Here is a 12,552-nt window from a genome sequence, read left to right as displayed (position 1 = left end):
TCATAAGGGATGAAAGAATAAATGGATGGTATTTCTTAATTATGCCATAATTTTCTGGTTATCATAAAATAGTGTCCGTTTTCTCACAGACATTCTTTTATTCAAGTAAGTACACTTGGTAGAAGAATATAAATGATACTCAAATAAGTAATTTTCATTGGGGGGTGGGATGTGATCTATAAACTTTCTTTTCTAAAGTGGCTCTTAGAAAAGACTGCTCAAACTTACATTGATTCTAAATGTACCAGTCAACGAAGGACTCTAAATGTGCATACAAAGCAGGTTGCAGAGTAGTTCTTTCCTATTTCCAACAGAACAGTGTGTTTGATTTTTTGCAGTTTGTGTTAGTTACAAAGAGCTTTTTTTATGGCTTTCATTTTCTGAGTTTATTGTAAGAAACCTAAAAATAATTCCTGGTATGTTTTTCCTCTCAAAGATTTTTTAAAATTAAATTTAAATTTAAATTTTAATTTTACTATTACTATTTTTTTGAGATTTATTTATTTATTTGTCAGAAAGAAAGCACTCCCTTATTGAGCAAGGAGCCTGATATATGGGACTTGATCCCAGCACCTGGGATCATGACCTGAGCCAAAGGCAGACACTTAACCGACTGAGCAACCCAGGTGTCCCTCAAAGATTTATTTATTTAAAATATTTTATTTATTTGTCAGAGAGCACGATCGGGGAAGCGGCATGCAGAGCAGGCAGAAGGAGAAGCAGGCCTCCTGCTGAGCAGGAAGCCCAATGATAGACTCTGTCCGAGGACACTGGGATCATGCCCTGAGCCGAAGACAGATGCTCAACCGACTGAGCCACCCAGGTGTCCCTCAAAGATATTTTTTAAACAGTTTTATTTATCTTGAAGTTTTAAGCCACATTGCACATCTTGTAATAAAGCATGGATTTTCTATACCTTGAGGCCTTAGAAAAATTCCAGTTTATAAATATATTCTTGTAACTGATCTAATAAAATTATTGTTGACTATTCTCTGGTTGTCTTCTCCTCCTAAGTAGCTATATTTTTAGCATTCCAGTGGTAGGAAATAGTTTTTTAATAAAGCCTCTTAAAACACTTTAGGCTTGGGGCACCTGGGTGGCTCAGTGGGTTAAGCCTCTGCCTTTGGCTCAGGTCATGATCGCAGGGTCCTGGGATTGAGCCCCACATTGGGCTCTCTGCTCAGCAGGGAGCCTGCTTCCTCCTCTCTCTCTGTCTGCCTCTCTGCCTACTGGTGATCTCTGTCTGACAAATAAATAAAAACAAAAACAAAAAACACTTGAGGCTTATCAGTCTTTCATAGTCAGGTTTCCTGACTGAGAGCCAGATTTTGTGGTTAATGGAAGAATTACTTTTAGCAATATTTGACATCTGAAAGAGATCCCTGGAGATAGCTACATTCAAAAAGTTAAACTGGACCACTTTCTTATACCTTACACAAAAACAAACTCAAAATGGACTACAGACTGGATTCTTGGGTGGTTCAGTCACTTAAGCATCTGACTTTGGCTCAAGTCATGATCCCAGGGTTCTGGGATAGAATCCTGCATCAGGCTTTCTGTGTCTGATTCTCCCTTTCCCTTTGCCTGCTGCTCTGCCTGCTTGTGTGCATGTGTGCCTGTTCTCTGTCAAATAAATTTAAAAAATTATAATATAAAAATAAATATAAATATAATAAATAAATATAATAAGATAAATATAATCTTTTAAAAAAGGACTAAAGACCTAAATGTGAGACCTGAAACCAGAAAACATAGGCAGTAATTTCTTTGACTTAGGCCTTAGCAACCTTTTTCTAGATGTGTCTTATGCAAGGGAACAAAAACAAAAGTAACTGTTGGGACTATGTCAAAATAAAAAGTTTTAATACAGTGAAGGAAACCATCAACAAAACAAAAGGCCACCTTACTGAATGGGAGAAGATATTTGCAAATGACATATTTGATAAGTGCTTATTATCCAGAATATATGAAGAACTTCTGCAGTACAGCACCAAAACACCAAATAAGAGACATTTTCCAAAGAAGACATGTAGGTGGCCAATAGACAGATGAAAAGATGCTCAACATCACTAATCAGGGAAATGCACATCAAAAGCACAGTGAGATAGCACTTTACACCTAGTCCGAATGGCTGGTATCAAAAAGATAAGAAATAGCAAGTGTTGGTGAGGATGTAGAATAAAAAGAACCCTCTTAGTAGTAGGAATGTAAATTAGTGCAGCCACTGTGGAAAATAGTATGGAGGTTCCTCAAAAATTTAACATTAGAAATGACATCTGATTCAGTATTTCTACTACTGGGTGTTTAGCCAAAGAAAAAGAAAACACTAATTTGAAAAGATACAGGTATCTTACAATAGCTTAAGATATGAAAGTGACCCAAGAGTCCATTGATAAAAGTGTGGATAAAGAAGGTCTGTGTGAGTGTGTATAGAGATCTTGCTATTTGTGACAATGGGTGGACATGGAGGGTTTTATGTTAAGTGAAGTAAGTTACAGAAAGACCAACACAGTGATTTCATATACATGGAATCTAAAAAACAAAAAAAGTAGGAACAGACCCACAAATACAGAGAACAAACTGGTGGTTTCCAGAGGAGAGGAGGGTACAGTGATGGGCAAAATGGGTGAAGAGAAATGGGAGGTATAGGTTTCTGGTATGATATGAATAAGTTACATTAGTGAACAGTATAGCATAGCGAGTATAGTCAATAATACTATAATAGTATTGGTGGTTATAGATAGTAGGTATACTTGTGAGAATAGCATGACATATAGAGTTGTTGAATCAGGCTCCATAGCTCAGGGGTTAGAGCATTATGTTGTATACCTGAAACTAATGTAACATTATATTCCAGTTATATTTAAATTTAAAAAGTTCTGAGGACCAGCTGACAGGTAATTAAAAAAATAATCTCATACAAGGAAAAAAGAGATAGCTGGGCTTTTTAATTTTTATTTTTTATTGTATGTATAAATACACCTTGAGATGCCTGGGTGGCTCAGTTGGTTAAGCATCTGTCTTTGGCTCAGGTCATGATCCCAGGATTCTGGGATTGAGTCCTGCATAGGGCTCCTTGCTCATTGGGGAGCCTGCTTCTTCCTCTGTCTTCTGTTCCCCCTGCTTGTGCTCTCTCTGACAAATAAATAAATCTTTAAAAAAATACAGTGTATACCTTGGTAATTTGATACATGTATTAATTGTGAAATGATTACCAACCTGTTACCTCACACAGTTACCTTTATTGTGTGTGTGGTGAGAACATTAAGAACACTAAGAACAACCTTCTTAGCAAATTTTAGGTGTATAGTATAGTAGCGTTACCTGTGGTCACCATGCTGTATACATTAGATCACCAGAACTTACTCATTTTATGTAACTGAAATTTTGTATACCTTGACCAAAATGTGTCCATTTCCCTCTCCCCCAGCCTCTGGTAACCACCATTTTAGAACTCTACTCTTAAGAGTTTGACTATTTTAGATTCTACGTAGCGGAGATTAGCATTTAGAAACAGACACTGTTTTCTTTCACTTAGCAAAATGTCCTCTTGGTCCTCCCATGCTACTGCAAATAGGAGAATTCTCTTTTTTAAGGCTGAATGAGATACCATTGTAGGTGTGTACCAACTTTTCTATCTCTGTTGATAGACATTTAGGTACACACCATTGTAGGTGTGTACCAACTTTTCTATCTCTGTTGATAGACATTTAGGTTTTTTCCACAGCTTGGCTAGACATCCCTTCCTGTGTTTTAAAAACTCTCTTGTAAACTTCCTAAATGTTGTTACTCTGTGAGATGTTCAGTAGTGTTAACAGCATACATGAACAGTTCCTTACAGTTACCAAAATGTTTTTAATTAACTTGATTTAGTCATTAGGCAGCATATCTCTGTCCTAGGACTCTGGGTAAATGGGAATTTATTCTAGTGGAAAGATTGAGGCTTTTTTTTTTTTTTTAAGATTTTATTTATTTATTTGACAGAGATCAGAAGTAGGCAGAGAGGCAGGCAGAGAGAGAGAGAGCTGGAAGCAGACTGCCCGCTGAGCAGAGAGCCCAAAGCAGGGCTTGATCTCAGGGTCCTAGGATAGTGACCCATGCCAAAGGCAGAGGCTTAACCACTGAGCCACCCAGGTGCTCCTGAGGCTCTTTTTATAAGTCTTTTTTATCCTTTCATTTTAAATTGTATTTTTATTTTTCAAGTAAGCTCTATGCCCAACATGGGGCTTGAACTCATGACCCCAAGTATAAGTCATACTCTGTCGACTGAGCCAACCAGGAGCTCCTGTATTCTTAAATTTACCAAGCCATTAAACTTTTTAGTGATAATTATCTTTATTACCTAAATAAAAAATGAAAACATTTAAAAAAAATCTAGTATAGACTGGTCTTAGATGCAAAAGTTGTAGATGCAAAAGTCTAAATGAAATATAACAAGTACAATATATTAGTGTATCAGAAGGTTGTATGCCACGACTATATAGGGTTTATTTCAGGAGTAAAATAATGGCTTAATATCAGGAAATCTGTTAACACAATTTATTATATTAACAGTTTGAAGAAGAAAAAACATTGATGCTGAAAAGGCATGTTTTTCATTAAAAAAAACCCACTTAAGTAAACTTGTAAAGGAAATTGATGAAGACTGTTTACTAAAAAAATAACAAACATTCTAAACAGTGAATTACTCAAGCAGTAGGTGTTAGAATTAGGAGTATTATAGAGATGTTCGGTAGTAATGTTGTACATTGTTTTGGGAGATTTAAACATGCAATAAGAAAATAATGTAAATATTGGAGAAACAAAATTTTTTTAAAGATATGATTGTATACCTATACAACTTTAGTAAGAAAACTGTTGGGACTTATAAGAGAATTTAAAAGAAAGAATTTGTAAGATGACAAATTACAATATAAACATACAATAATCAGTAGCTTTTTTTCTGTCATGGGAATAACCTGGTAGAGTGGAAATGGAAAAGTATCCCTTAGCGATAGTGACACAAATTGTAAAATATTAAGGAATAAATTTAATAAAAAAGGTACAGGAAGAAAATTATATTATTGAAATGTAAAAATCTGAACAAATTCATTTATTCAGCGAACATTTGTTGAATACTTCCTGTGTGCCAGACACTATTCTAGGTGCTTGAAATATCTAAAGATATATAAAGTCCTGCTGTCATGAAGCTTACATACTTGTGGAAGAATCAGCCAGTAAATAAATATATAAGTAACACAGTATCTGATAGATTTTAGTGCTGTAAAAATGAGATGATGTGATAAGAGAGTGGCATTATACCAGATGGTTAGGGAAAGTCTTTTTGAGGAAGTGATACGTAAACTCAGACCAGCAGCAACCAGCCACTTGAAAGTCTCAGGGAATAGTATCCCGGATAGCTAGTACAAAGCTTCTGAGGTTTGAATGAGCTTGTAAGACCAGGAAGACAGGAGTGGCTGAAATGAAGTGAGAGTGAATGTTTCATTGGTTAAGGAATTTGGATTTTTTTTCTTTTAAAGATTTTATTTGTCAGAGAGAGAGAGAGAGAGAAGGTGTGTGCCCAAGCGAGCATGGGGGGCGGGGAAGGGGGAGTAGCTGAGGGAGAAGCAGACTCCCTGCTGAGCAGGGAGCTCAATGCGGGACTTGATCCCAGGACCCTGGGATCAGGACCTGAGCTGAAGGCAGATGCTAAACTGACTGAGCCACCCAGGCATCCCAGGAATTTGGATTTTAATTGCAGTGAGAAAGCAGTTCTAAAAGTTGTGTATGAGTTGATGTGATTTATGTTTTGAAAAGATCTTTCTGGGATAAAGAGTACAAGAAAAGAACTCATTAATCAGGCTGCTGTAGTAGATCAGCCAGAGGTGATAATGGTGTGTGCTAGGTTTGAATGGATATGAAGCATAGTAGACAGATTTGGGATGAGTTTTGGAGGTAAGACTTGTAGAGAGAGGTATTGGTTATGAGAGTTTAGGGGAAGTGAGTAATTAATGAAAACTCCTGAATTTTTGGAAACTGCAAAGATACAAAGTTCTTAGGTAAGGAGATGGTACCCTTAAAATGTAAAGTCATCTTAATTTTCAAATGTATGGTAATTTCAATTAGAAATGCCCAGAATTTAAAAAAAAATTTGATAAAATTGTCTTAAAATTAGTATGGAAGAATGTTTGAGGGTACCCAGAAGAATTCAGAAAGAGGACATTAGTGAAGGGGACCTACTTTACCACTGTGAAACTGCTTACTCAAGGATATGCCTTTTGCATAGGAATAGACAAATAGATTTGTGAAACAGAAGTCCAGAAGTAGATCCTAGTGTAAATGAAATTTTAATGTATGAGAAAATAAAATATTTCATTTCAGTAATAAAACAATGGTTTATTTGGTAAATGGTGCTGTCACAACTGTATTTTTAAATTTAATTTATTTTTTAGCTGTATTTTTAATTTTGTTTTATTTAAATTCAATTAATTAGTATATAGTGTATTATTAGTTTCAGTGAACAACTGTGTATTTCTTGAAGAAAATACTGTTGAATCCTTAGGACACTAAGTGCAAAAATAAATTCTACTTAAATGAAACATCAAAATTTTAGGAGAAAATTTAATAGTATGTATATATGCTGTGGTTTGGAGAAACCTTCTTATGATAGGAAACTTAGAAGCTATATCGCGAAAGCCTATTTAACTATATATACACACACACGTTAATATATTTTACATGATAAAAGCTTCCTTAAATAAGGTCAAAATAAAAACAGATTGGGAAAAATAACATTGTCCAAATGTATGTATCAGATTTAAAGGGCTATTAACTGTAATGTAAATTGATATGCAGTGTGTACAAATAGAAAAAATTGGCAAAAGATTCAATAGGTGGTACAGAAAAGAGCAAATCTAAATGGTTAGTAAACATATAAAAATTGTGTAATATCAACATTGAGGACATGCAAATTGAAGTAATTATTAGATAATTGTATCACATTGGCATTTTCTTTTTAAAGATTATTTATTTATTTATTTGATGGAGAGTGGGAGAGCACAGGCAGGGGGAGTGGCAGGCTCCCTCCTCGGCATGGTGCCAGATGCAGGCCTGTGTGGGCAGATCCCAGGACCTTGTGATCATGACCTGAGAGGAAGACAGTAGATTAACCAATTGAGCCACCCAGGCCCCCACCCTTGGCATTTTTTAAAAAGTGGTAATACTTAGTGTTGGAAAGTGTTATGTGTACACTCATGTTAACTCGTGAAAAGAGGAATTTTTGTAGTGATTTTGGAAAACTGTTATTAAAAATTAGGTATTAGAGCGAAACCCAGGCAGACTCAGCGCTAAGCACAGACACCAACACAGGTCTTGATTCCATGACCCTGAGACCACAAACTGAGCTGAACTGACTTTGCTACCCAGGCACCCCTCTAGCACACATTTTTAAATACAGCAAACACATTCTTGGGAAAACAGCTCATATAAATAAGCACCGATAATTAGGAAATGCATATAAGATAAAACAGCATTGCTTAAAGTGGCAAAAATTGGGAACAAAATGTGAATGTCCTTGGGTGGGAAGATTATTAAGTAGCCATACAGATCATAACCTATAATTTAAGCATTTAAGAGAATGCTAAGAAAGTAAATAAATAATCTGTACTAATTGACTTAGAGGAGCTTTATTGTTACATTGTTAAGGGAGAAGAATAATACACAGATGTGTATAATATATAATTTTGCTAAGCGAATGACATAAAACAAAATCTTTCCTGCATTTATATAGAAAATAGAAATATATAGGAATAGATTTGTATGTAGTTATTAGAGTATAGAAAAAGGCATGTAAGTGTTCATAGATGATCTTTAACATTGAGGCAGAAGTAGAAGGCAAGGTAAAATATTTGAAAAATGTGTACACAGTAAAAGCACTATGTATGATATTCCATTTAACTCCATTCCATTAAAATATATATGTGACTTTATATGCAATAAAGAAATGAATGGAAAGACTGTCACCAATGTGTTAACAGTTATTTCAGGGTGGTGAGTGATCATAGTGAAAACAAAATTATGAGGGGAACAAAGAAAATTAAAGCTAATGGCAGTATTTTCTCCCCTTCTGTTTTGCAGTTATGCTATATTGACTCCCAAACTGATGGTGGAATCCCTTCCTACTGTTTTGCTTTAATGGTGATGTTTTTTCTACAACAAAGAAAACCCCCTCTTCTTCCTTGCTTACTTGGAACTTGGGTAAGCATGAATTTGTGACGTATATGTGCTTGTATATGTGTAGTTTGCTCTGACAGAGTACTCTGTTCAAACATTTTAAGCAGAATTCTGGTTTGTTTGTTTGTTTGTCCATCTTTTTGTTTTGTTTTGTTTTTTTAATAATTTTTCCACTACCAATTTGGAATGCCTTTTTATATAGATTGAAGGCTTTGACCCAAAAAGAATGGATGACTTTCAGCTGAAGGGCATAGTAGAAGAGAAGTTTGTGAAGTGGGAATATAATTCAAGTAGTGCAACTGAGAAAAACTCAATTGCTGAGGAAAACAAAGCTAAGGCAGACCAACCAAAAGATGATACCAAGAAGACAGACACAGACAACCAAAGTAATGCCATGAAGGAAAAACATGGCAAAGTAAGCTTTTTTTGTTTTTGTTTTTGTTTTTGGCTTTTCTATCTGTAGAATTTGTGATGCCTTCTATTGAAGCTGCTCTTTAATAGTAGATTGACTGACTGCATAAGCCTCTTGGCCTCATTTTCCTCATCTGTAAAGTGAGGGGTTGATCTGGTTTAGTTTTTCAGTACTGAGATTCCCTAATGAATTTGTACCTCATTTTGGAAGATGTGTATTGTTTGAATCTTATCATATGGTAATTCTTTGTATCTTTTTCATTTAGACAAGGAAAATTTCCTTCAGGAGTTGGGCTGTGATCACAACTTTAGCATATGGGAATTATGTTGCCAGATTGGTGGAAAAATAAAGGCCCTTTCCTCCTCTGTTGGGGGTGGCTTGCTTATTTAATCTTCAACATTCATTTATTAAGGACCTGCTATGTGCCAGACATTATCTTGAGGGCTAGGGAACCAAAGATGAATATCCATGGATTGTGTCCTCCAGAAGTATGTAGTCTTCTGAAATAGACATATTATTACAGAAATAAAAGCATTACTGAAATGGTTGCTTTAGCTATACTGAATTATATGTAGTTCCCTGAACAGTCATTCTTAGTCCCTTCAATTCTCCCACTTTCCTAGACTTCTTTTTCCTTTCCTCTCAAACCACCAATACTCAACTAATGATTTTGCTTATTACTTCACTGAGAAAACTGAAGAAATCAAAAGAGAACTTCTGCATACTCCCACCACCACCTGCTGCTATCTCATATAGTCTGCCTTGATGCCTGCTTTCATAAAGGAACTTCCCAAGTTGCTATCTAATTTTCTCCACTTGGGTATTTAATCCCATCCATTCTTATTTATTCTGTAACACTGCTCTAGCACCTCTTCTCTTTCCTTCCTTAAGTTAGCAATTTTTCATCTGTAAGCAAACATGCTTTTATTTCTCCCATTTTGAATAAAAATATGGATATCATTTCCCTTCCCAGCGATTCCTTTGTACCCTTTACCAGTAAAACTTCTTGAAGGAATTGTTCATATTCATTATTTCCAATATCAGTTTCCTCTTAACTCACTGTAATCAGGCTTTGACCCTTATCAACCTACCAAAATTTGTATTGTCAATATCATTTATCTTCCATGTTGCTAAATCCAATTGTTGCTTCTCAATTTTTTTTTTTAAGATTTTATTTATTTATTTGACAGACAGAAATCACAAGTAGGTGGAGAGGCAGACAGAGAGAGAGAGAGAGGAGGAAGCAGGCTCCCCGCTGAGCAGAGAGCCCGATGCGGGGCTCGATCCCAGAACCCTGGGATCATGTCCTGAGCTGAAGGCAGAGGCTTTAACCCACTGAGCCACCCAGGCGCCCCTGCTTCTCAATTTTTATATTTTTTGATGTATCAGCAATATTTACCAGTGGATTACTCTGAAAAATTTCTTAACTTGACTTTCAGGATAGCACACCCATGGCTGATTATTTCTTCTCAGTCTTTGTCGCTGGTTTCTCCTTTCCACTTGAATCTCTTAATGTTGGCATGCTTCAGGGCTCAGTCCCTGATCCCTTCGCCTTTCTTCTGCATCTTCACTCTATTGGTGATCTTATCCAGTTGCATGGGTCTTACATACTATCTGTATAATACTCTCTAATTTAAGTCTTCAGCCAAACCACACTCCTGAAATTCTATAGTTGTTTGCAATTACCTTTTTAATGTCGCTTCTTAGATGTCTTAATAGATGTCTTAAACTTAACATGCCCAAAACTGGACTCCTGGTCTTCCTCTTTCTCCACAAGCAGTGTTCACATCTAAATTGATGGCACTTCGTCCTTTCAGATGATCAGTCAGAAGCCTTGGAGTCATCTTTTACTTCTCTCTTTTATACCCTGTATCAAGACTGTCAGGAAATCCTGTCATTTTTATTTCAAAATATATTTAGAATTTGACAACTTCTCACCACCTGCACTGTTAACATGCTTGTCCTAGCCACTATCATCTTTGACTTGGATTACTACTGTAGTCTCATAATGAGTTTCCCTGTATCTACCATTGTTCTTTATACAGTTGATCCTTGAATAACACGGATTTAAACTGTGCATGTCCACTTATGTGGATTATTTTTTAATATAGTCTAGTACTATAAATGTATTTTTCTCTTATAATTTTCTTAACATTTTCTCTAGCTTACTCTGAGAATACAGTACATGATAAATATAACATATAAAATATGTATTGGTTGACTGCATAATCAGTAAGCCTTTTGGCTAACAGCATATATCACTGGTTAAGTTTTGAGGGAGTCAAAAGTTAATATGTAGATTTGACCTCATAAGGGTCTGTGTGCCCCTAACCCCTGTGTCATTCAGGAGCCAACTATAGTCTGTTCTCAGCACAACAATCAAAATGGTTCTTCAGAGGCACCTGGGTGGCTCAGTGGGTTAAAGCTTCTGCTTTTGGCTCAGGTCATGATCCCAGGGTCCTGGGATCGAGCTCCGCATAGGGCTCTCTGCTCAGCAGTGAGCCTGCTTCCCTTCCTCTTCTCTGCCTGCCTCTCTGCCTGCCTCTCTGCCTACTTGTAATCTCGGTCTGTCAAATAAATTTAAAAAAAAAAATTTTCTTTTTAAAAAATGGTTCTTCAGAAACTTAAGTCATATCATGTCCTTCCTTCTCTCCACACTCAAAATGCTTCAATTGCTCCTCATTTAATTTAGAATACAAATTGAGGAGTCCTTACTGACTAGTCCTTTGTTTTCTCTTCTCTTCTTCTCCTTTCTCTGCTACTCTAGCTTTCATGGTTTTATTTTTAAAGCTAGTAACACTTCTAGTTAGTTTGTTTGCTCTATCTATTCCCTATTCCTAGAATGCTTTTCCCTCTTCTTCAAATCATACCTTTTTAACAAGAGCTGTCTTGACCATGCTATTTAACACTGAAACCATGTCATACTCCCATTCTTCCAATTCATTTTTTACTAAACCTACTCAACTTCTTTTCATTTCCACAGCACTTTGCTTTTTCTAACTTGCTATGTAATTTACTTGTTTTTTTGTTATCTTCCTCCCCTGGAAAGGAAGATCCAGTAAGGCAAGGATCTTGAGGTTTTTTTTCACAGATATAGCCCAAGTGCCTGGCACATAGTAGACACTGGATGAATAATCATAGAATTGAATGAATGGATGACTGTTTATGTTCTTTAGTGGTCATTTTTAGCTAATTCCTTTAGAATTCAGATATTATCTCTTTTGTTAAAACCCCCCTAATTTAGAGGACCATGTTAGCACACAGTCTTTACTTTAATTGTTAAATTATCTCTTCCTTTCCTAATACTCTGTAAAGTAGGATCTCTCCTTATATGAATGGCAGTATGGTAGGTAGAGTGATTAGCAACATGAATTCAGTAGCCAGGTGGTCCTGAGTAAAATCCTTTTCCTGTATTATCTACCTTATAGAGTTGTTAGAAGTAATAGTAACTGTATGTGCAACACTTAAAAAGAGTGAATGATGCAGAGTGACCATTATGTTTAAGTGTGAACGCTCATTATTTTTTTTATATCCCCAGTACAGTGCTAGGGACATAGTAGGTTCTAAATAAATGTTTGCTGAATGAAGGAATTAGCTTTTAAAAGCCCAGGGCACTTACTTAGATTTTTAAAGTAATTACCAGAACAAGGAACTGCAGTAATTGTTATGTAGTGGTTTGCAACCTTGGCTGCACAGGAGAATCACTTAGGGGGCTTTAAAAATCCCATTGCCCAGGTCAGTTAAATCAGAATCTTGGGAAAGGTATGGGAGGTAGGAATGGTATGGAGCTTAGGAACTAGTGTATTTTAATGTTCCCAATGTGATCTGATATAGCCAAGGTTGAGAATCACTGGTTTAATGGAAAAAACCATAAAATTCTTGGAGTCCATGAACTAGGACTGTGTTCCCAGCTGTGTAAGTTACTTCTT

At 36.0% G+C, this 12,552-nt stretch overlaps 1 protein-coding gene across 13 annotated transcripts in view; it reads left to right on the top strand.

The window, feature by feature from the left end:
• The window catches only part of TUT4 (terminal uridylyl transferase 4), a 133,595-nt gene that overhangs the window by 73,509 nt on the left and 47,534 nt on the right, over nt 1-12,552 (top strand). For all 13 annotated transcript variants that reach the window (XM_045064526.1, XM_004774455.3, XM_004774454.3 and 10 more), the window contains exons 10-11: nt 8,116-8,235; nt 8,414-8,626. In XM_045064526.1, coding sequence (XP_044920461.1) covers nt 8,116-8,235; nt 8,414-8,626 — 333 coding nt within the window. The remainder of the gene's footprint in view (nt 1-8,115; nt 8,236-8,413; nt 8,627-12,552) is intronic.

Source organism: Mustela putorius, unplaced genomic scaffold, assembly GCF_011764305.1.
Source record: "Mustela putorius furo isolate JIRA1106 unplaced genomic scaffold, ASM1176430v1.1 tig00003853_pilon_pilon_pilon, whole genome shotgun sequence".
NCBI lineage: Eukaryota > Metazoa > Chordata > Mammalia > Carnivora > Mustelidae > Mustela > Mustela putorius.
This window is presented reverse-complemented; position numbering and strand designations above follow the sequence as displayed.